This window comes from Pholis gunnellus (genome assembly GCF_910591455.1).
Source record: "Pholis gunnellus genome assembly, chromosome: 2".
NCBI classification, from domain to species: domain Eukaryota; kingdom Metazoa; phylum Chordata; class Actinopteri; order Perciformes; family Pholidae; genus Pholis; species Pholis gunnellus.
This window is the reverse complement of record NC_136536.1, coordinates 6,740,101-6,764,332: the sequence shown is the minus strand read 5'-3', so window position 1 is coordinate 6,764,332 and position 24,232 is coordinate 6,740,101. Positions and strand designations below refer to the sequence as shown.

General features: G+C 43.8%; 1 protein-coding gene across 1 annotated transcript in view; it reads right to left on the bottom strand.

Moving 5' to 3' along the window:
• Positions 1-23,124, bottom strand: part of LOC306707967 (chitinase-3-like protein 1) — a gene marked incomplete at both ends in the record, with an annotated part of 39,400 nt that extends 16,276 nt beyond the window's left edge. Inside the window, 8 exons of the mRNA XM_079175634.1 lie at positions 17,274-17,406; positions 17,525-17,656; positions 17,799-17,981; positions 18,075-18,198; positions 18,285-18,409; positions 19,749-19,899; positions 21,226-21,430; positions 23,100-23,124. Coding sequence (XP_079031760.1) covers positions 17,274-17,406; positions 17,525-17,656; positions 17,799-17,981; positions 18,075-18,198; positions 18,285-18,409; positions 19,749-19,899; positions 21,226-21,430; positions 23,100-23,124 — 1,078 coding nt within the window. The remainder of the gene's footprint in view (positions 1-17,273; positions 17,407-17,524; positions 17,657-17,798; positions 17,982-18,074; positions 18,199-18,284; positions 18,410-19,748; positions 19,900-21,225; positions 21,431-23,099) is intronic.
• Positions 23,125-24,232: the final 1,108 nt, after the last annotated feature.

Below are 24,232 nucleotides of genomic sequence, written 5' to 3'. Positions count from 1 at the left end.
GGACATTCTTTCATATTCTTGTTAAACTAGCTCCTCTTGTTTCCTACCAATGTAAGTATGAAAAATAGATGATGCATATAGCCCCTCACTGAACATAGTCCTAGGAGTCAACACGTGCAGATCTTTTCACATGTGACTTAAAACCTCAAAGGGAATTACTACATTGCAGTGTAGCTCAATGACTCTGATGTCAAGAAATGTTTGACAAACAAGTTTTGCTCAGTTGACTTCTACTTCATGCCATCATTTGAATTGCTTTTTCATGTGAGCCAGGAAGGCAGCTTGTTTTCACTGTTTAGTGTGTCTATTATCTCATAAACAACCGAGAACAACTAAAGAACAAAACCAATATTTCAGACAAATTCAATCACGCAAGTTCAAGATCTTTATTTGTCCCTGAGGGGTAATTGGTTTTACCGCAGTAGCAATAACAACAACAACACCATATAAAAACATACACATTCACAGAGATGGGCAGTATTTCTTTTACTTGTATTTGAAATATGTATTTGAAATACTTTTGAGTATTTTGTCATTTGTATTTGATAGGGCCAATAAAAAATCTAACTTAATTTGTAACAAAATACTTTAGAATGGAGTAATTTGCATAGTATTAATAAAATAATATGAATAATATTGTATATTGACAGACATTGCCACATTTAACATCTACAAATTGCTGAAAGTATATAATTGCGTAAAGGTTTGATCATGACGTAAATGCATAGTTTGGTTGTTTACTAGCTGTATGAGAAGGTAGGAAAATATATTTATCTATTTTCTAATTGTTTTTTGCAATTCAGTGGGCACAAGAAGCTTATGGAAAGCCCTCTGAAAATATTAGTGCTGTCATTTGATGCATAACGTTGTCACCTAAGAGTAGATTAGTGTAGCCTGAAAAATTAAGCATATCCATTATTAGGCATATTTACATATTATTTAACCGTGAAGAATCAGAAGAAATTGTATAAACTAAATGATTCATGTCCACAATCAGACACGGCACTTTCCTCCCATGAAGGTCCCATTGTTGGGGCACTTTTCCTTGGTGAGTGGCCGAACAGTGCAGTCGTAGAAATATTGAGGTTCTCCAGGGACAGGAAATAAGCCCTTGCTCTTTCCTTTACAATCATTTCCCTGACTGTTACTTGGGTTAATGGGTATCAGAGTAGTTGTTGTTGTGGTAGGGGGCATTGTTGTAGTAGTGGTAGACGGAATTGTGGTAGGGGCCGTTGTTGTGGTTGGGGGAGTTGTTGTGGTAGAGACACACTTATCTTTCTTGAAAACCTTATTGTCTGGGCACATTTGCTTGATGGCTTCTGAACCAGTGCAGTTGTAAAAAAAGTTTGGTTCTTTAGGGATAGCAAATAGCCCAGTACTCTTTCCATTACAATTGTTTCCCCTGCTGTCAATTATGGGATTGGGTGTCAGAGTAGTTGTTGTGGTAGTGGTAGAGGCAATTGTGGTAGTGGCCGTTGTTGTGGTTGGGGAAGTTGTGGTGGTTTCAAGAGTTGTGGTCATGATAGGGGGAGTTGTGGTAGTGGGCATTTTTGTGGTAGTGGTAGGGAGAGTTGTTGTGGTAGTAGGCGTAGTTGTGATAGGAGGAGTTGTTGTCGTAGTGGGCATTGTTGTGGTAGGGGGAGTTGTGGTTATAGGAGTTGTGGTCAAGGTAGGGGGAGTTGTGGTAGAGGGAGTTGTTGTGGTTGGGAGAGTTGTTGTGGTAGAGACACACTTATCTTTCTTGAAAACCTTATTGTCTGGGCACATTTGCTTAATGGCTTCTGAACCAGTGCAGTTGTAAAAAAAGTTTGGTTCTTTAGGGATAGCAAATAGCCCATTACTCTTTCCATTACAATTGTTTCCCCTGCTGTCAATTGTGGGATTGGGTGTTGGAGTAGTTGTTGTGGTAGTGGTAGAGGCAATTGTGGTAGTGGCCGTTGTTGTGGTTGGGGAAGTTGTGGTGGTTTCAAGAGTTGTGGTCATGATAGGGGGAGTTGTGGTAGTGGGCATTTTTGTGGTAGTGGTAGGGAGAGTTGTTGTGGTAGTAGGCGCAGTTGTGATAGGAGGAGTTGTTGTCGTAGTGGGCATTGTTGTGGTAGGGGGAGTTGTGGTTATAGGAGTTGTGGTCAAGGTAGGGGGAGTTGTGGTAGAGGGAGTTGTTGTGGTTGGGGGAGTTGTTGTGGTAGAGGGAGTTGTGGTAGTGGGTTTTGTTGTAGTTGGGAGAGTTGTTATGGTAGAGGGCATTGTTGTGGTTGGGGGAGTAGTTGTTATAGGGGGAGTTGTAGTAGTTGTGGTAGGGGGAGTTGTTGAGGTAGAGGGAGTTGTGGTAGTGGGCATAGTTGTGGTTGGGGGAGTTGTTGTGGTAGAGGGAGTTGTGGTAGTGGTTTTTGTTGTAGTTGGGAGAGTTGTTGTGGTAGAGGGCATAGTTGTGGTTGGGGGAGTTGTTGTGGTAGAGGGAGTTGTGGTAGTGGTTTTTGTTGTAGTTGGGAGAGTTGTTGTGGTAGAGGGCATAGTTGTTGTAGGAGGAGTTGTTGTCGTTGTGGTTGGGGGAGTTGTGGTAGTCGGCATTGTTGTAGTTGTGGGAGTTGTGGTAGTCGGCATTGTTGTAGTTGTGGTAGGGGGAGTTGTTGTTGTAGAGGGAGTTGTGGTAGTGGGTTTTGTTGTAGTTGGGAGAGTTGTTGTGGTAGAGGGCATTGTTGTGGTTGGGAGAGTTGTTGTGGTAGAGACACACTTATCTTTCTTGAAAACCTTATTGTCTGGGCACATTTGCTTGATGGCTTCTGAACCAGTGCAGTTGTAAAAAAAGTTTGGTTCTTTAGGGATAGCAAATAGCCCAGTACTCTTTCCATTACAATTGTTTCCCCTGCTGTCAATTGTGGGATTGGGTGTCAGAGTAGTTGTTGTGGTAGTGGTAGAGGCAATTGTGGTAGTGGCCGTTGTTGTGGTTGGGGAAGTTGTGGTGGTTTCAAGAGTTGTGGTCATGATAGGGGGAGTTGTGGTAGTGGGCTTTTTTGTGGTAGTGGTAGGGAGAGTTGTTGTGGTAGTAGGCGTAGTTGTGATAGGAGGAGTTGTTGTCGTAGTGGGCATTGTTGTGGTAGGGGGAGTTGTGGTTATAGGAGTTGTGGTCAAGGTAGGGGGAGTTGTGGTAGAGGGAGTTGTTGTGGTTGGGGGAGTTGTTGTGGTAGAGGGAGTTGTGGTAGTGGGTTTTGTTGTAGTTGGGATAGTTGTTGTGGTAGAGGGCATTGTTGTGGTTGGGGGAGTTGTTGTTATAGGGGGAGTTGTAGTAGTTGTGGTAGGGGGAGTTGTTGAGGTAGAGGGAGTTGTGGTAGTGGGCATAGTTGTGGTTGGGGGAGTTGTTGTGGTAGAGGGAGTTGTGGTAGTGGGTTTTGTTGTAGTTGGGAGAGTTGTTGTGGTAGAGGGCATAGTTGTTGTAGGAGGAGTTGTTGTCGTTGTGGTTGGGGGAGTTGTGGTAGTCGGCATTGTTGTAGTTGTGGGAGTTGTGGTAGTCGGCATTGTTGTAGTTGTGGGAGTTGTGGTAGTCCGTATTGTTGTAGTTGTGGTAGGGGGAGTTGTTGTTGTAGAGGGAGTTGTGGTAGTGGGTTCTGTTGTAGTTGGGAGAGTTGTTGTGGTAGAAGGCATTGTTGTGGTTGGGAGAGTTGTGGTAGAGACACACTTATCTTTCTTGAAAACCTTATTGTCTGGGCACATTTGCTTGATGGCTTCTGAACCACTGCAGTTGTAAAAAAAGTTTGGTTCTTTAGGGATAGCAAATAGCCCAGTACTCTTTCCATTACAATTGTTTCCCCTGCTGTCAATTGTGGGATTGGGTGTCAGAGTAGTTGTTGTGGTAGTGGTAGAGGCAATTGTGGTAGTGGCCGTTGTTGTGGTTGGGGAAGTTGTGGTGGTTTCAAGAGTTGTGGTCATGATAGGGGGAGTTGTGGTAGTGGGCATTTTTGTGGTAGTGGTAGGGACAGTTGTTGTGGTAGTAGGCGTAGTTGTGATAGGAGGAGTTGTTGTCGTAGTGGGCATTGTTGTGGTAGGGGGAGTTTTGGTTATAGGAGTTGTGGTCAAGGTAGGGGGAGTTGTGGTAGAGGGAGTTGTTGTGGTTGGGGGAGTTGTTGTGGTAGGGGGAGTTGTGGTAGTGGGTTTTGTTGTAGTTGGGATAGTTGTTGTGGTAGAGGGCATTGTTGTGGTTGGGGGAGTTGTTGTTATAGGGGGAGTTGTAGTAGTTGTGGTAGGGGGAGTTGTTGAGGTAGAGGGAGTTGTGGTAGTGGGCATAGTTGTGGTTGGGGGAGTTGTTGTGGTAGAGGGAGTTGTGGTAGTGGGTTTTGTTGTAGTTGGGAGAGTTGTTGTGGTAGAGGGCATTGTTGTGGTTGGGAGAGTTGTTGTGGTAGTGGGCATAGTTGTGGTTGGGGGAGTTGTTGTGGTAGAGGGAGTTGTGGTAGTGGGTTTTGTTGTAGTTGGGAGAGTTGTTGTGGTAGAGGGCATAGTTGTTGTAGGAGGAGTTGTTGTCGTTGTGGTTGGGGGAGTTGTGGTAGTCTGCATTGTTGTAGTTGTGGGAGTTGTGGTAGTCGGCATTGTTGTAGTTGTGGTAGGGGGAGTTGTTGTTGTAGAGGGAGTTGTGGTAGTGGGTTTTGTTGTAGTTGGGAGAGTTGTTGTGGTAGAGGGCATTGTTGTGGTTGGGAGAGTTGTTGTGGTAGAGACACACTTATCTTTCTTGAAAACCTTATTGTCTGGGCACTTTTGCTTGATGGCTTCTGAACCAGTGCAGTTGTAAAAAAAGTTTGGTTCTTTAGGGATAGGAAATAGCCCAGTACTCTTTCCATTACAATTGTTTCCCCTGCTGTCAATTGTGGGATTGGGTGTCAGAGTAGTTGTTGTGGTAGTGGTAGAGGCAATTGTGGTAGTGGCCGTTGTTGTGGTTGGGGAAGTTGTGGTAGTTTCAAGAGTTGTGGTCATGATAGGGGGAGTTGTGGTAGTGGGCATTTTTGTGGTAGTGGTAGGGAGAGTTGTTGTGGTAGTAGGCGTAGTTGTGATAGGAGGAGTTGTTGTCGTAGTGGGCATTGTTGTGGTAGGGGGAGTTGTGGTTATAGGAGTTGTGGTCAAGGTAGGGGGAGTTGTGGTAGAGGGAGTTGTTGTGGTTGGGGGAGTTGTTGTTATAGGGGGAGTTGTAGTAGTTGTGGTAGGGGGAGTTGCTGAGGTAGAGGGAGTTGTGGTAGTGGGCATAGTTGTGGTTGGGGGAGTTGTTGTGGTAGAGGGAGTTGTGGTAGTGGGTTTTGTTGTAGTTGGGAGAGTTGTTGTGGTAGAGGGCATAGTTGTTGTAGGAGGAGTTGTTGTCGTTGTGGTTGGGGGAGTTGTGGTAGTCGGCATTGTTGTAGTTGTGGGAGTTGTGGTAGTCGGCATTGTTGTAGTTGTGGTAGGGGGAGTTGTTGTAGAGGGAGTTGTGGTAGTGGGTTTTGTTGTAGTTGGGAGAGTTGTTGTGGTAGAGGGCATAGTTGTTGTAGGAGGAGTTGTTGTCGTTGTGGTTGGGGGAGTTGTGGTAGTCGGCATTGTTGTAGTTGTGGGAGTTGTGGTAGTCGGCATTGTTGTAGTTGTGGGAGTTGTGGTAGTCCGTATTGTTGTAGTTGTGGTAGGGGGAGTTGTTGTTGTAGAGGGAGTTGTGGTAGTGGGTTCTGTTGTAGTTGGGAGAGTTGTTGTGGTAGAAGGCATTGTTGTGGTTGGGAGAGTTGTGGTAGAGACACACTTATCTTTCTTGAAAACCTTATTGTCTGGGCACATTTGCTTGATGGCTTCTGAACCACTGCAGTTGTAAAAAAAGTTTGGTTCTTTAGGGATAGCAAATAGCCCAGTACTCTTTCCATTACAATTGTTTCCCCTGCTGTCAATTGTGGGATTGGGTGTCAGAGTAGTTGTTGTGGTAGTGGTAGAGGCAATTGTGGTAGTGGCCGTTGTTGTGGTTGGGGAAGTTGTGGTGGTTTCAAGAGTTGTGGTCATGATAGGGGGAGTTGTGGTAGTGGGCTTTTTTGTGGTAGTGGTAGAGAGAGTTGTGGTAGTAGGCGTAGTTGTGATAGGAGGAGTTGTTGTCGTAGTGGGCATTGTTGTGGTAGGGGGAGTTGTGGTTATAGGAGTTGTGGTCAAGGTAGGGGGAGTTGTGGTAGAGGGAGTTGTTGTGGTTGGGGGAGTTGTTGTGGTAGAGGGAGTTGTGGTAGTGGGTTTTGTTGTAGTTGGGAGAGTTGTTGTGGTAGAGGGCATTGTTGTGGTTGGGAGAGTTGTTGTGGTAGTGGGCATAGTTGTGGTTGGGAGAGTTGTTGTGGTAGTGGGCATAGTTGTGGTTGGGGGTGTTGTTGTGGTTGGGGGAGTTGTTGTGGTAGAGGGAGTTGTGGTAGTGGGTTTTGTTGTAGTTGGGATAGTTGTTGTGGTAGAGGGCATTGTTGTGGTTGGGGGAGTTGTTGTTATAGGGGGAGTTGTAGTAGTTGTGGTAGGGGGAGTTGTTGAGGTAGAGGGAGTTGTGGTAGTGGGCATAGTTGTGGTTGGGGGAGTTGTTGTGGTAGAGGGAGTTGTGGTAGTGGGTTTTGTTGTAGTTGGGAGAGTTGTTGTGGTAGAGGGCATTGTTGTGGTTGGGAGAGTTGTTGTGGTAGTGGGCATAGTTGTGGTTGGGGGAGTTGTTGTGGTAGAGGGAGTTGTGGTAGTGGGTTTTGTTGTAGTTGGGAGAGTTGTTGTGGTAGAGGGCATAGTTGTTGTAGGAGGAGTTGTTGTCGTTGTGGTTGGGGGAGTTGTGGTAGTCGGCATTGTTGTAGTTGTGGTAGGGGGAGTTGTTGTTGTAGAGGGAGTTGTGGTAGTGGGTTTTGTTGTAGTTGGGAGAGTTGTTGTGGTAGAGGGCATTGTTGTGGTTGGGAGAGTTGTTGTGGTAGAGACACACTTATCTTTCTTGAAAACCTTATTGTCTGGGCACTTTTGCTTGATGGCTTCTGAACCAGTGCAGTTGTAAAAAAAGTTTGGTTCTTTAGGGATAGGAAATAGCCCAGTACTCTTTCCATTACAATTGTTTCCCCTGCTGTCAATTGTGGGATTGGGTGTCAGAGTAGTTGTTGTGGTAGTGGTAGAGGCAATTGTGGTAGTGGCCGTTGTTGTGGTTGGGGAAGTTGTGGTAGTTTCAAGAGTTGTGGTCATGATAGGGGGAGTTGTGGTAGTGGGCATTTTTGTGGTAGTGGTAGGGAGAGTTGTTGTGGTAGTAGGCGTAGTTGTGATAGGAGGAGTTGTTGTCGTAGTGGGCATTGTTGTGGTAGGGGGAGTTGTGGTTATAGGAGTTGTGGTCAAGGTAGGGGGAGTTGTGGTAGAGGGAGTTGTTGTGGTTGGGGGAGTTGTTGTTATAGGGGGAGTTGTAGTAGTTGTGGTAGGGGGAGTTGTTGAGGTAGAGGGAGTTGTGGTAGTGGGCATAGTTGTGGTTGGGGGAGTTGTTGTGGTAGAGGGAGTTGTGGTAGTGGGTTTTGTTGTAGTTGGGAGAGTTGTTGTGGTAGAGGGCATTGTTGTGGTTGGGAGAGTTGTTGTGGTAGTGGGCATAGTTGTGGTTGGGGGAGTTGTTGTGGTAGAGGGAGTTGTGGTAGTGGGTTTTGTTGTAGTTGGGAGAGTTGTTGTGGTAGAGGGCATAGTTGTTGTAGGAGGAGTTGTTGTCGTTGTGGTTGGGGGAGTTGTGGTAGTCGGCATTGTTGTAGTTGTGGGAGTTGTGGTAGTCGGCATTGTTGTAGTTGTGGTAGGGGGAGTTGTTGTAGAGGGAGTTGTGGTAGTGGGTTTTGTTGTAGTTGGGAGAGTTGTTGTGGTAGAGGGCATAGTTGTTGTAGGAGGAGTTGTTGTCGTTGTGGTTGGGGGAGTTGTGGTAGTCGGCATTGTTGTAGTTGTGGGAGTTGTGGTAGTCTGCATTGTTGTAGTTGTGGGAGTTGTGGTAGTCCGTATTGTTGTAGTTGTGGTAGGGGGAGTTGTTGTTGTAGAGGGAGTTGTGGTAGTGGGTTCTGTTGTAGTTGGGAGAGTTGTTGTGGTAGAAGGCATTGTTGTGGTTGGGAGAGTTGTGGTAGAGACACACTTATCTTTCTTGAAAACCTTATTGTCTGGGCACATTTGCTTGATGGCTTCTGAACCACTGCAGTTGTAAAAAAAGTTTGGTTCTTTAGGGATAGCAAATAGCCCAGTACTCTTTCCATTACAATTGTTTCCCCTGCTGTCAATTGTGGGATTGGGTGTCAGAGTAGTTGTTGTGGTAGTGGTAGAGGCAATTGTGGTAGTGGCCGTTGTTGTGGTTGGGGAAGTTGTGGTGGTTTCAAGAGTTGTGGTCATGATAGGGGGAGTTGTGGTAGTGGGCATTTTTGTGGTAGTGGTAGGGAGAGTTGTTGTGGTAGTAGGCGTAGTTGTGATAGGAGGAGTTGTTGTCGTAGTGGGCATTGTTGTGGTAGTGGGAGTTGTGGTAGTCCGTATTGTTGTAGTTGTGGTAGGGGGAGTTGTTGTTGTAGAGGGAGTTGTGGTAGTGGGTTCTGTTGTAGTTGGGAGAGTTGTTGTGGTAGAAGGCATTGTTGTGGTTGGGAGAGTTGTGGTAGAGACACACTTATCTTTCTTGAAAACCTTATTGTCTGGGCACTTTTGCTTGATGGCTTCTGAACCAGTGCAGTTGTAAAAAAAGTTTGGTTCTTTAGGGATAGCAAATAGCCCAGTACTCTTTCCATTACAATTGTTTCCCCTGCTGTCAATTGTGGGATTGGGTGTCAGAGTAGTTGTTGTGGTAGTGGTAGAGGCAATTGTGGTAGTGGCCGTTGTTGTGGTTGGGGAAGTTGTGGTAGTTTCAAGAGTTGTGGTCATGATAGGGGGAGTTGTGGTAGTGGGCATTTTTGTGGTAGTGGTAGGGAGAGTTGTTGTGGTAGTAGGCGTAGTTGTGATAGGAGGAGTTGTTGTCGTAGTGGGCATTGTTGTGGTAGGGGGAGTTGTGGTTATAGGAGTTGTGGTCAAGGTATTGGGAGTTGTGGTAGAGGGAGTTGTTGTGGTTGGGGGAGTTGTTGTGGTAGAGGGAGTTGTGGTAGTGGGTTTTGTTGTAGTTGGGATAGTTGTTGTGGTAGAGGGCATTGTTGTGGTTGGGGGAGTTGTTGTTATAGGGGGAGTTGTAGTAGTTGTGGTAGGGGGAGTTGTTGAGGTAGAGGGAGTTGTGGTAGTGGGCATAGTTGTGGTTGGGGGAGTTGTTGTGGTAGAGGGAGTTGTGGTAGTGGGTTTTGTTGTAGTTGGGAGAGTTGTTGTGGTAGAGAGCATTGTTGTGGTTGGGAGAGTTGTTGTGGTAGTGGGCATAGTTGTGGTTGGGGGAGTTGTTGTGGTAGAGGGAGTTGTGGTAGTGGGTTTTGTTGTAGTTGGGAGAGTTGTTGTGGTAGAGGGCATAGTTGTTGTAGGAGGAGTTGTTGTCGTTGTGGTTGGGGGAGTTGTGGTAGTCGGCATTGTTGTAGTTGTGGGAGTTGTGGTAGTCGGCATTGTTGTAGTTGTGGTAGGGGGAGTTGTTGTAGAGGGAGTTGTGGTAGTGGGTTTTGTTGTAGTTGGGAGAGTTGTTGTGGTAGAGGGCATAGTTGTTGTAGGAGGAGTTGTTGTCGTTGTGGTTGGGGGAGTTGTGGTAGTCGGCATTGTTGTAGTTGTGGGAGTTGTGGTAGTCGGCATTGTTGTAGTTGTGGGAGTTGTGGTAGTCCGTATTGTTGTAGTTGTGGTAGGGGGAGTTGTTGTTGTAGAGGGAGTTGTGGTAGTGGGTTCTGTTGTAGTTGGGAGAGTTGTTGTGGTAGAAGGCATTGTTGTGGTTGGGAGAGTTGTGGTAGAGACACACTTATCTTTCTTGAAAACCTTATTGTCTGGGCACATTTGCTTGATGGCTTCTGAACCACTGCAGTTGTAAAAAAAGTTTGGTTCTTTAGGGATAGCAAATAGCCCAGTACTCTTTCCATTACAATTGTTTCCCCTGCTGTCAATTGTGGGATTGGGTGTCAGAGTAGTTGTTGTGGTAGTGGTAGAGGCAATTGTGGTAGTGGCCGTTGTTGTGGTTGGGGAAGTTGTGGTGGTTTCAAGAGTTGTGGTCATGATAGGGGGAGTTGTGGTAGTGGGCTTTTTTGTGGTAGTGGTAGAGAGAGTTGTTGTGGTAGTAGGCGTAGTTGTGATAGGAGGAGTTGTTGTCGTAGTGGGCATTGTTGTGGTAGGGGGAGTTGTGGTTATAGGAGTTGTGGTCAAGGTAGGGGGAGTTGTGGTAGAGGGAGTTGTTGTGGTTGGGGGAGTTGTTGTGGTAGAGGGAGTTGTGGTAGTGGGTTTTGTTGTAGTTGGGAGAGTTGTTGTGGTAGAGGGCATTGTTGTGGTTGGGAGAGTTGTTGTGGTAGTGGGCATAGTTGTGGTTGGGAGAGTTGTTGTGGTAGTGGGCATAGTTGTGGTTGGGGGTGTTGTTGTGGTTGGGGGAGTTGTTGTGGTAGAGGGAGTTGTGGTAGTGGGTTTTGTTGTAGTTGGGAGAGTTGTTGTGGTAGAGGGCATTGTTGTGGTTGGGGGAGTTGTTGTTATAGGGGGAGTTGTAGTAGTTGTGGTAGGGGGAGTTGTTGAGGTAGAGGGAGTTGTGGTAGTGGGCATAGTTGTGGTTGGGGGAGTTGTTGTGGTAGAGGGAGTTGTGGTAGTGGGTTTTGTTGTAGTTGGGAGAGTTGTTGTGGTAGAGGGCATTGTTGTGGTTGGGAGAGTTGTTGTGGTAGTGGGCATAGTTGTGGTTGGGGGAGTTGTTGTGGTAGAGGGAGTTGTGGTAGTGGGTTTTGTTGTAGTTGGGAGAGTTGTTGTGGTAGAGGGCATAGTTGTTGTAGGAGGAGTTGTTGTCGTTGTGGTTGGGGGAGTTGTGGTAGTCGGCATTGTTGTAGTTGTGGTAGGGGGAGTTGTTGTTGTAGAGGGAGTTGTGGTAGTGGGTTTTGTTGTAGTTGGGAGAGTTGTTGTGGTAGAGGGCATTGTTGTGGTTGGGAGAGTTGTTGTGGTAGAGACACACTTATCTTTCTTGAAAACCTTATTGTCTGGGCACTTTTGCTTGATGGCTTCTGAACCAGTGCAGTTGTAAAAAAAGTTTGGTTCTTTAGGGATAGGAAATAGCCCAGTACTCTTTCCATTACAATTGTTTCCCCTGCTGTCAATTGTGGGATTGGGTGTCAGAGTAGTTGTTGTGGTAGTGGTAGAGGCAATTGTGGTAGTGGCCGTTGTTGTGGTTGGGGAAGTTGTGGTAGTTTCAAGAGTTGTGGTCATGATAGGGGGAGTTGTGGTAGTGGGCATTTTTGTGGTAGTGGTAGGGAGAGTTGTTGTGGTAGTAGGCGTAGTTGTGATAGGAGGAGTTGTTGTCGTAGTGGGCATTGTTGTGGTAGGGGGAGTTGTGGTTATAGGAGTTGTGGTCAAGGTAGGGGGAGTTGTGGTAGAGGGAGTTGTTGTGGTTGGGGGAGTTGTTGTTATAGGGGGAGTTGTAGTAGTTGTGGTAGGGGGAGTTGTTGAGGTAGAGGGAGTTGTGGTAGTGGGCATAGTTGTGGTTGGGGGAGTTGTTGTGGTAGAGGGAGTTGTGGTAGTGGGTTTTGTTGTAGTTGGGAGAGTTGTTGTGGTAGAGGGCATTGTTGTGGTTGGGAGAGTTGTTGTGGTAGTGGGCATAGTTGTGGTTGGGGGAGTTGTTGTGGTAGAGGGAGTTGTGGTAGTGGGTTTTGTTGTAGTTGGGAGAGTTGTTGTGGTAGAGGGCATAGTTGTTGTAGGAGGAGTTGTTGTCGTTGTGGTTGGGGGAGTTGTGGTAGTCGGCATTGTTGTAGTTGTGGGAGTTGTGGTAGTCGGCATTGTTGTAGTTGTGGTAGGGGGAGTTGTTGTAGAGGGAGTTGTGGTAGTGGGTTTTGTTGTAGTTGGGAGAGTTGTTGTGGTAGAGGGCATAGTTGTTGTAGGAGGAGTTGTTGTCGTTGTGGTTGGGGGAGTTGTGGTAGTCGGCATTGTTGTAGTTGTGGGAGTTGTGGTAGTCTGCATTGTTGTAGTTGTGGGAGTTGTGGTAGTCCGTATTGTTGTAGTTGTGGTAGGGGGAGTTGTTGTTGTAGAGGGAGTTGTGGTAGTGGGTTCTGTTGTAGTTGGGAGAGTTGTTGTGGTAGAAGGCATTGTTGTGGTTGGGAGAGTTGTGGTAGAGACACACTTATCTTTCTTGAAAACCTTATTGTCTGGGCACATTTGCTTGATGGCTTCTGAACCACTGCAGTTGTAAAAAAAGTTTGGTTCTTTAGGGATAGCAAATAGCCCAGTACTCTTTCCATTACAATTGTTTCCCCTGCTGTCAATTGTGGGATTGGGTGTCAGAGTAGTTGTTGTGGTAGTGGTAGAGGCAATTGTGGTAGTGGCCGTTGTTGTGGTTGGGGAAGTTGTGGTGGTTTCAAGAGTTGTGGTCATGATAGGGGGAGTTGTGGTAGTGGGCATTTTTGTGGTAGTGGTAGGGAGAGTTGTTGTGGTAGTAGGCGTAGTTGTGATAGGAGGAGTTGTTGTCGTAGTGGGCATTGTTGTGGTAGTGGGAGTTGTGGTAGTCCGTATTGTTGTAGTTGTGGTAGGGGGAGTTGTTGTTGTAGAGGGAGTTGTGGTAGTGGGTTCTGTTGTAGTTGGGAGAGTTGTTGTGGTAGAAGGCATTGTTGTGGTTGGGAGAGTTGTGGTAGAGACACACTTATCTTTCTTGAAAACCTTATTGTCTGGGCACTTTTGCTTGATGGCTTCTGAACCAGTGCAGTTGTAAAAAAAGTTTGGTTCTTTAGGGATAGCAAATAGCCCAGTACTCTTTCCATTACAATTGTTTCCCCTGCTGTCAATTGTGGGATTGGGTGTCAGAGTAGTTGTTGTGGTAGTGGTAGAGGCAATTGTGGTAGTGGCCGTTGTTGTGGTTGGGGAAGTTGTGGTAGTTTCAAGAGTTGTGGTCATGATAGGGGGAGTTGTGGTAGTGGGCATTTTTGTGGTAGTGGTAGGGAGAGTTGTTGTGGTAGTAGGCGTAGTTGTGATTGGAGGAGTTGTTGTCGTAGTGGGCATTGTTGTGGTAGGGGGAGTTGTGGTTATAGGAGTTGTGGTCAAGGTATTGGGAGTTGTGGTAGAGGGAGTTGTTGTGGTTGGGGGAGTTGTTGTGGTAGAGGGAGTTGTGGTAGTGGGTTTTGTTGTAGTTGGGATAGTTGTTGTGGTAGAGGGCATTGTTGTGGTTGGGGGAGTTGTTGTTATAGGGGGAGTTGTAGTAGTTGTGGTAGGGGGAGTTGTTGAGGTAGAGGGAGTTGTGGTAGTGGGCATAGTTGTGGTTGGGGGAGTTGTTGTGGTAGTGGGAGTTGTGGTAGTGGGTTTTGTTGTAGTTGGGAGAGTTGTTGTGGTAGAGGGCATTGTTGTGGTTGGGAGAGTTGTTGTAGTAGTGGGCATAGTTGTGGTTGGGGGAGTTGTTGTGGTAGAGGGAGTTGTGGTAGTGGCTTTTGTTGTAGTTGGGAGAGTTGTTGTGGTAGAGGGCATAGTTGTTGTAGGAGGAGTTGTTGTCGTTGTGGTTGGGGGAGTTGTGGTAGTCGGCATTGTTGTAGTTGTGGGAGTTGTGGTAGTCGGCATTGTTGTAGTTGTGGTAGGGGGAGTTGTTGTTGTAGAGGGAGTTGTGGTAGTGGGTTTTGTTGTAGTTGGGAGAGTTGTTGTGGTAGAGGGCATTGTTGTGGTTGGGAGAGTTGTTGTGGTAGAGACACACTTATCTTTCTTGAAAACCTTATTGTCTGGGCACATTTGCTTGATGGCTTCTGAACCAGTGCAGTTGTAAAAAAAGTTTGGTTCTTTAGGGATAGCAAATAGCCCAGTACTCTTTCCATTACAATTGTTTCCCCTGCTGTCAATTGTGGGATTGGGTGTCAGAGTAGTTGTTGTGGTAGTGGTAGAGGCAATTGTGGTAGTGGCCGTTGTTGTGGTTGGGGAAGTTGTGGTGGTTTCAAGAGTTGTGGTCATGATAGGGGGAGTTGTGGTAGTGGGCATTTTTGTGGTAGTGGTAGGGAGAGTTGTTGTGGTAGTAGGCGTAGTTGTGAGAGGAGGAGTTGTTGTCGTAGTGGGCATTGTTGTGGTAGGGGGAGTTGTGGTTATAGGAGTTGTGGTCAAGGTAGGGGGAGTTGTGGTAGAGGGAGTTGTTGTGGTTGGGGGAGTTGTTGTGGTAGAGGGAGTTGTGGTAGTGGGTTTTGTTGTAGTTGGGAGAGTTGTTGTGGTAGAGGGCATTGTTGTGGTTGGGAGAGTTGTTGTAGTAGTGGGCATAGTTGTGGTTGGGGGAGTTGTTGTGGTAGAGGGAGTTGTGGTAGTGGCTTTTGTTGTAGTTGGGAGAGTTGTTGTGGTAGAGGGCATAGTTGTTGTAGGAGGAGTTGTTGTCGTTGTGGTTGGGGGAGTTGTGGTAGTCGGCATTGTTGTAGTTGTGGGAGTTGTGGTAGTCGGCATTGTTGTAGTTGTGGTAGGGGGAGTTGTTGTTGTAGAGGGAGTTGTGGTAGTGGGTTTTGTTGTAGTTGGGAGAGTTGTTGTTGTAGAAGGCATTGTTGTGGTTGGGAGAGTTGTTGTGGTAGAGACACACTTATCTTTCTTGAAAACCTTATTGTCTGGGCACATTTGCTTGATGGCTTCTGAACCAGTGCAGTTGTAAAAAAAGTTTGGTTCTTTAGGGATAGCAAATAGCCCAGTACTCTTTCCATTACAATTGTTTCCCCTGCTGTCAATTGTGGGATTGGGTGTCAGAGTAGTTGTTGTGGTAGTGGTAGAGGCAATTGTGGTAGTGGCCGTTGTTGTGGTTGGGGAAGTTGTGGTGGTTTCAAGAGTTGTGGTCATGATAGGGGGAGTTGTGGTAGTGGGCATTTTTGTGGTAGTGGTAGGGAGAGTTGTTGTGGTAGTAGGCGTAGTTGTGAGAGGAGGAGTTGTTGTCGTAGTGGGCATTGTTGTGGTAGGGGGAGTTGTGGTTATAGGAGTTGTGGTCAAGGTAGGGGGAGTTGTGGTAGAGGGAGTTGTTGTGGTTGGGGGAGTTGTTGTGGTAGAGGGAGTTGTGGTAGTGGGTTTTGTTGTAGTTGGGAGAGTTGTTGTGGTAGAGGGCATTGTTGTGGTTGGGAGAGTTGTTGTGGTAGTGGGCATAGTTGTTGTAGGAGGAGTTGTTGTCGTTGTAGTTGGGAGAGTTGTTGTGGTAGAGGGCATTGTGGTTGGGAGAGTTGTTGTGGTAGAGACACACTTATCTTTCTTGAAAACCTTATTGTCTGGGCACATTTGCTTGATGGCTTCTGAACCAGTGCAGTTGTAAAAAAAGTTTGGTTCTTTAGGGATAGCAAATAGCCCAGTACTCTTTCCATTACAATTGTTTCCCCTGCTGTCAATTGTGGGATTGGGTGTCAGAGTAGTTGTTGTGGTAGTGGTAGAGGCAATTGTGGTAGTGGCCGTTGTTGTGGTTGGGGAAGTTGTGGTGGTTTCAAGAGTTGTGGTCATGATAGGGGGAGTTGTGGTAGTGGGCATTTTTGTGGTAGTGGTAGGGAGAGTTGTTGTGGTAGTAGGCGTAGTTGTGATAGGAGGAGTTGTTGTCGTAGTGGGCATTGTTGTGGTAGGGGGAGTTGTGGTTATAGGAGTTGTGGTCAAGGTAGGGGGAGTTGTGGTAGAGGGAGTTGTTGTGGTTGGGAGAGTTGTTGTGGTAGAGACACACTTATCTTTCTTGAAAACCTTATTGTCTGGGCACATTTGCTTGATGGCTTCTGAACCAGTGCAGTTGTAAAAAAAGTTTGGTTCTTTAGGGATAGCAAATAGCCCAGTACTCTTTCCATTACAATTGTTTCCCCTGCTGTCAATTGTGGGATTGGGTGTCAGAGTAGTTGTTGTGGTAGTGGTAGAGGCAATTGTGGTAGTGGCCGTTGTTGTGGTTGGGGAAGTTGTGGTGGTTTCAAGAGTTGTGGTCATCATAGGGGGAGTTGTGGTAGTGGGCATTTTTGTGGTAGTGGTAGGTAGAGTTGTTGTGGTAATAGGCGTAGTTGTGATAGGAGGAGTTGTGTTAGTCCGCATTGTTGTAGTTGTGGTAGGGGGAGTTGTTGTCATTGTAGGGGGAGTTGTGGCAGTCGGCATTGTTGTGGTTGTTGTAAGGGGAGTTGTGGTCGACGGCATTGTTGTAGTTGTGGTAGGGGGAGTTGTGGTCGTTGTAGAGGGAGTTAATGTGGTAGTCGGCATTGTTGTGGTAAGGAAAGTTGCAGTGGTAGTTGGTGTGGTGATGAGAATTGTTGTGTTTGTGGTAGGGAGAGTTGCAGTGCTGAGTCTAGGAAAACCTAAAAGAATGAGAGTCAGATACTTTGTTCAATGCTTTTTAAACTCTGTTAATCACATAATATTTGTATATACCTGAGCATGGCTGCGAAGATATCTTATTAGAAAGAGCACACATTTGCTTTCTTCATAAAAATAGTATATGTAATGTAATTACTGAATGCTGATGGCAGTCAATCAAATACACACTAAAAACTTCCACTCCATGCTAGGCTCAACATTAAGAGTTGCCTGCTTGCACTGGAAACAGTAAACTCTGTGTTCAGGCCATTGGAATGCGTCATGCAGTTGTCCTATATCGGGTATGTGAAAAATACATGTGATCTTGATGAGGGGCCGATATACAGTATAAATGATCACCATTAATGCTTTCTATTCGCCGATTTCTGAAAATGTTTCATTGTGAACAACAAATCCATTGAAATTGGCAACGTTATTTAACGTTAACGGCACTCTCGTCTTGCCAGCTTTGAGCAGCTGGTTGGCCTCACAGTCCAGCCTGGGTAAATAACGGAGCTAACAGCATAGCAACATTATGAACTACTAACTTATTCAGACACATAGGCCTATTCAATTGTAATTCATTCCCATGCCGGTGCTCAAACTAATCACAGTAAACGGCTTTTCTGCCGACAGCTCAGGGTCTCTCCGTAGCGCAGTTCTGCTTATAAAGGAATGTATGAAGGATTAATTTAATAATATATTATTGTGCGTTCAAGCTCGAAACAGTAACAATTTGTATTAAGCGAGGGTCATTTATTAATTAATTATCATATGTTCAAATGTAATCTTGTAAACTGTAGTCATTGGCCAGAAACTGCCTTTATTTTCGGACAAGTAAGTAAATAGTATATTTATAGTCGGACAAGTAAGTTTGGCTATCCGGCAAGTAAAATACCTTGGGGCAAGTGGCTGAAAAAGCTTAATGTCAAGTCCCTGCTATGACAGGATACGATGTAAATGCTTTGCATTTGGTTTACCTGGAACCAGGATATCATGCAGGTGGCTGATGAAAGGGCATTTGCCCATTTCACAGAACTGTCCAGTTGTGTCATCCAGGTCCAGAGACCAGACAAAGGCTCCTCCAAAGTTGTTAGTTTTTAGGTAAGTGACCTGAGAGGATGAGGAACAACACATTTCAACAGCTGACGTCATGTTGACAACATATTTATTTTACCAAATTGTGTACAACCAGTCATTTGCAAAGCAATTATAGAACAACAGTGTGAACTGAACAGATGACTACCTTAGTATTAAGACTGTCTTTGTTGTCAAATCCAACCCACTGATTATCTGTGACGGCATATGGAACTTTCTGATCAACAATCAGCTGGGTAGTATTCCCTTCAATATAAAGGCAAGTCTGAAAAGAATGGTCAAATGTCATATTTAGATCCAATGTATTCATTCAAACAGTTATTTGTCGCACCAAGTAGAGTAAAATCGCTTAGCTTATAATAAAGCTATTTATATTAATTCTTAATATTCACAGCTTGCTCTTTTACCTCATAAGAGGCCCAGAATCCTTCTTCACCGGTGTAGCAGCCTTCTTCACCAGGACCATTGGCTGGTGCACCAATGTCACTGGATTTAGTGGAGAGGTTAAAAGCACGGCCATATGCCGCTAACCCCAAGTTTAGCTTTTGTGTAGGTGCTCCCTGGTCCCGCCAGTACCGCATGGCATAGTCCTACAATGTTGAGAATACTAAACAATTAAGATGAAAGGACATCTCTGAGTAGGAAGGTGTTTAAGCAGTTGAAATATGAATCCCTGTACTTACAGTGTTCAAGTAGATTTCGTCTCCAGTGTCTTGAGATCCGTTGTATAAGGGGCTGTGATGTCCTGTGACACTTTCCCAGGGGCCGTGAAAGTCAAATGTCAACACATTAATGAAATCCAGATACCTGTTCAAATGCAGAGGAGATCATGTTAACCAAAACATGACAACATTTAGTTATTGGCATAAAGAATTACATTAAAATAGTTTTACATGGCAATCTGTGAGACTTCATAACTGGCATCGATGGTTGCTTTCTCAGCAGAGACACTAGCAGTGACGATCAATCTGTCACGGTTAGTTGCGTTTCCTTCATCCACAAAGGTCTCATTGAGCTCCTATACAACACAGAAGCATGGTTTAGTTTCTTTTAAATGTCTAAAATAACATTTGAATTAATAGTACAGGGGTCACTAATAGGCGGACCGTGATCCGGACCCAGATGCCGTTGTATCCGGACCCAGGACTAAAACCGTTTTTTGACAGAACGCTTCTATTTTAACCGGCGCAGCTTTCTCAGCCTTTACGGCACTTGTTCAGCGGTGCAGGAAACACACCGACCATTGTGTTGTAAATCACATCACGTGATGCAGCTCAGCCAATCAAATATGGGTATTCTGACAAGTTTCCTGACTCAAGTGAGATGTAAACACACAAACACGGGGGAGAGATGAGAAAAGAGAACGAGGATTAGGAGAATTACATGAGTCAGAGAAGTTATTTAACATGACGTTCTCCAAAATGAGAAAAGTGGTCAGAGAGACCAGAGTCTTTAACCAATAATGAACAGACTCTTATATATTAATTCTTCCCATGGACAGTTTAAAACCAGTGTGTCTCACATGTTCAGAGACCGTGACGATTAATAAAAGCGGTAATATGAAGCGCCACTACGAGACAAAGCACAACTCTTTTGTGCAAACGTACCCATTCACATCTGAAATGAAGACACAGAAAATAAACTTAAGAGCCCAATATGATCAGAATCCTAACACATTAATTAACTTTCCAACAATGATGTTAACAGAGAGGAATAGAGCTGAAACAAGTGATTTCAATAACCACAGATAAAGTCCATGCTCACAAATTTATCTTTTTAGAAGATGAGAGAAATATGATATTGTGGCTTTTTTGATTGACATAATTTCACACCTGAGTTAACTGAATTTAAAGCTGCAGGGCAATTCAGTGAAATTAATTGTTCTAAAATGAAGTACTTTATTTCACAGATGCACATTTTTCAAAAGCTTTCTGTTATGTCAGTTATTCTTTAATCCAGCCCTTATTTTACTTGAAATGAGAAGAACATTTATTTATGTATTTCTGTGTATTATTTATAATCCACCCAGTTCAATTTGACAACTGAGAATAATAATTGTTAAAATATAATTGATGTGTACTTTCTTTATTTGATTTGACAGTTGTTGACTACACAGAGACGTTACTACTACTAGGCTTCTTGAATATATATATATATATATATATATATATATATATATATATATATGGCACTAAATAGCTTAAGTTAGGTATTATTGTAATGTGCCGAACCTTTGCCCGAGGAGATCTTCTCAATCTGGACCTTTTGGAATTTTAATTGAATACCCCTGGCATAGTACTTGCACTATGGCGTATTTCTGACAGTGTCTGTCCCAGAAGATAAATTCAGGATCTGACCTTGCACAGCAGTGTGAATCTCTCCTTGTCCTGTCCCCCAGGGTACCTCCAGTCCAGGTTAAGCCCATCAAAACCATTATCTCTCAGTAGTTTGATCGCAGACTTGATGAACTTTGTTCGGTTTTCTTGGTTTGCCACCATTGTCCTGAATCTGGTAAACATTTGAACAAACATACTGTATTTAAGAGTGCTGTTTTAATAGCTGAAACAAAGAGCAATGCAAAGTACAAGGTCATGTGAGTAAAGACATGACCTTACAGGCTCTTCACATGTAATTATGAATAGTGATGAAAATTAGCACTTTTATGTGCACATTTTGTGTGATTCTTTTCCAGCAACGTGCTTTTGGTTTCACATAATATAATGAAGGTATCAGGTAAAAATACTTCTTCTGTTTGTATTTCCATTATCATTTTGTTGTCAAAAATTGACATCACATATTTTGTTTGAATGTGCTGATGGAATCATGTAATTAACTTAATTATACAGGCCAATTAAACACCAGAATCTCACCGTTTGCTATCTAAAAACCATGTACCATGCATGCTGTACAAAGCACAACAATACAGTATGATAGGTCAAAGTTTCATGGTCAGGAAAATGTCAACATGTCTCTGCAATCACACAGAAAAAGGCCTAAATGTTCATGTAAGTAACTTACTTTTGTGTGTTAAACATCAAGCCACCAACCGCCAACAGGGTTTTGAGCAGTGGATTTCTGTGGGATCATAAAAGTCATAGAAATAGAATGAGAGTAGAACTGATATTCCCATCTTCATCAACATAGCAGGGTGGGTACAGTGGCTGGCATGGCAAACTTTGTAGATATGGTTGTAGTGGGCTAACTTCCGTATTATCCGACTTGTGGGAAGTCGTGGACTCACTTATGCTGGCGTGACGTGTAAATCAGCAGTGTCTAGTGTGTGTGCGTGAAGTCCCGCCATGCCGTCTGTCCTTTTTATAAGAATGTTAGAAGGAAAGTATGAATTGGCCTTAACCAACGGCGATTTGACTACTTCCGGCTTAGAGGCAGAGAAACGGGCGTGAAGTGTGTTGACATCTGGCATGTGTTGTTACGCCCCACCCTCGGGCAGCCCTTTGGGGCGAACAACACTCCACTACTGAGCCAAATCAACTACAGAAGACACCTTTAAACAATCAAAACCATGGGATTTATTAACATAAAACATACAAACAAGACAACACAAATGCTAAATTGAGAGGCAGTACACCTGGGCAGAGCTAGAGAGGGATAAAGGGACAACGGCAAAGGGAACATATACAGCCGTAACAGTTTCCACAATAACAACCAACAACAATCATCATTTTCTTTTGAACAAGTAAAATGACCATGCCAAACAGTTTAATGTCTGCTCTACTCTCATTGTATTTCTCTGATAGAAGCTCAGTAATGACTGTTTAACGAAACATAAAATTCAACATCATTTCCACAATATGTAAAGGATAAAACTCTGACCTGATTTTGAGTTCATCGAACAGCTGATATCGTGGTATGTCAGTGTCACAGCTGGGGACCAGCTCATTTGTGTTGTTTATGTCGGAAAAGGCATAGATCAGATGGGTACACTTGTACGGATCGATATCTGAAACCGAGAACTGTCCATAGTCTGGTCTATTTTCAGCCAAGCTGTTATAGTAACACACCAGCCTGGAGGAAGTAGCTGAGACATGGAAGAAAATCATTAATTATATCAAAATCTTTGTTTACCAACAAATTGTTAGGTGCATTACTTATCTGCTAGTAAGACTGTTTATTGTGATTAATCCAAGTTGTAAACTCACCCAAGCTGGCGATGATTAAACAAAGACCTTCAAAGTGACAGAGTTGGTCAGTATGAGGTTAAAAACAAAGCTTAACATGACACTTCACTCACATTTCAAAATACAAATACCCAAAAATGATTTCATCACTCACTTCTACTGGTCTCTTGCATTACAGTTAGGTTTGGATTTTCTTTCCATCCCAATACATTGGAGTTAAATGGAATTTTGTGTTGTGTGGATTATCCAGAGTTATAGGGTTACTGATTCTGGAAATAGTTGCCAGTCATAAGCACCACAAACCAAATTCCATTAAATTGCACCTGTGATCTGAGAGACAATCTGACTATCTGCATGGCTAAATACCATAAGAGGTAAGTGAGAATATATATATATATATATATATATATCAGTGGCGGGCCGTGCATTTCATACCTGGGCCTACACTGCTGAAATACCACCTTATAACCACATGATGGCGCCACAGCTAGGGTTATTATTCGTTTCTTGGCCTGTAACTATATAACGTTACGTATTCGTATTAAACCGTTGGGTACAAGGCTTACAAACCAAACAAAACGTTTGAATAATACGAGTGCATTTGGAAAATGCAGAAGCTTAAATTGTAGGAAATATAATGTTTTCTGCGCTCACTAGGAGACAGCGGTCTGTGTGACCTCTGAACCGGAACAAAAACAGCAGGGGCTCCGCAAGTGTTCCGGGAGGCTAGGCTAACTAGCTTAACGGAAAAACAACAGCAGCAACACACATTCTGCTACACACTCAAGGGCCATTCAGATATTAGATGTAAAAAAAACGAACCAGTTGATTTACCAAATGCTGATCACATCCTCTTTTCTTTGATTACAAAGATTAATCCCACAGTTAAATCCCAACTCACAAATCCGTTTATCTTCCAGTTTCAGCCATTGAGTGTTAAAAAGCAAAATGCAAAAAATATCATAATTTCATTCATATCTTTCAATATGAACTCTTACTACTGGACTAGGCCTCTGCTGTAAATTTATTTTTAAAATAGTCACGTGCTCGCCCACTGACAAATCACAGCACAGAATCTCACTGCAGCGCTGCTGGTAATGCTGACTTAGTTTTAGGCCTGCAGGCCGCTCTGGCGCGTCCAAGAATGTTAAACTAAAGATCTGATTGGTTGAAGACTATGCCAATAAACAATATCGTCTCCATTCACTCAAACTGCACATGGAGGCACATGTGAGTCTGCAGGCCTTGGGCCTCTCTTCTACCTAGAGACAGAGAGGTGAAATCTGATTGGATAAAAGCTCTACTTAAAACAAGCTGCACTGGAAGCAGAGCAACTGAGGAACACAGTAGCTGTGCAATGAGAAAATAAGATAATGGGAAAAATATTCTTATAAATTATGATACATGTAGTGTATTTAAGAAAAATTATAAAATTATAAAATAGCTATAACTTTGTGATTCTGTTTAGGCCAGCAGAGAAGGCTTTGCAGGCCCTGACGGCCCATCACTGATATATATATATATATATATTGTGATTTAGGCGGCATTTACTCAAACAGTGTGGCTTACCTGTAGTTAGAGTGAGCTTGTCCATGTTGTCACTGTGTATGAGCAGAAATAGAAAGGTCTTATTATCTTTCTGCAGTGTGTTGGAGGAATTTTTTCTAGATCTATTTTATTAATTCTGGAGTGGTAAAAACATATCTGCAACAACTTAGGAGACATATACTCTATCATAATGTTTAAAGCTCTTTTATGACAAATTAATTAATCAATTAAATCATGAATTAATTAGTACTTGGCATTTATTCTTTCTAATAAGTAAATACAATGTGTTGCCATCCAAAGTTTAGTTCAATGACACAGAATATGACTTGCCATTTTAAACTGCAACTTAAACCCCATGTTCATTCTGATTAATGTGCCTCATGACAATGTGTTTTATATTGTGTCATTTAAGTTATTCACCCAGCAAGACTGAGGCTGTTGTAACCCTTGTAAAACTGCTCACAGAGCAAGCTTTGAATACACCATCGCAATGTATCTACATCTACAGATAACTGACAAAATGAAAAAGTCTTTAGTTTAACTAGCGAGTAAGTAAGAGAGAATGAGCAGGTATAGCAATATACAAAGTGAACTAAGAAATGAGTGCAGATGTGGTTTAATGAAATTAAAATAAAATGGATACTTACAAATATTCTGGTGAAAGAAGTAAAGGTCTCTCAACTCTGACTGATTGATGAGTGACATGTGTATGGCTGTGCTGTTCTAAATAGTTTACAGCAGGGTGTGGCACTTAACTAGGGAGGAGTGTGTGTAATTCTTTCAGTGTTGCAATGCCCAATAAAATCATCAGTATTCATGTGCACAATAGATTAATTCAGACCACTAAATAACTGTTGATTTTGATAGAGTAACATAAGTATGTAGTTATAGTAAGAACAACAAAAGGACAGTGGTCAACAACACATAGGCCAGTTATTGTTTTTTAATATAATTTCACCACAGAAACACAATATGAGCGAATCAACATAGCAAAGCCTTGGTCATTTTTATGTTGTTGCCATTGTAAGCGTTGTAGCTGGCAACATCTAACTTCCATATAAACCGACTTGCTACAAGTCGCGGAATTCGATGTCTTCTGCTATGTTGATGACTTCTATTCTCATTCTATAAATAACACATTCCAGCCAGTTTCT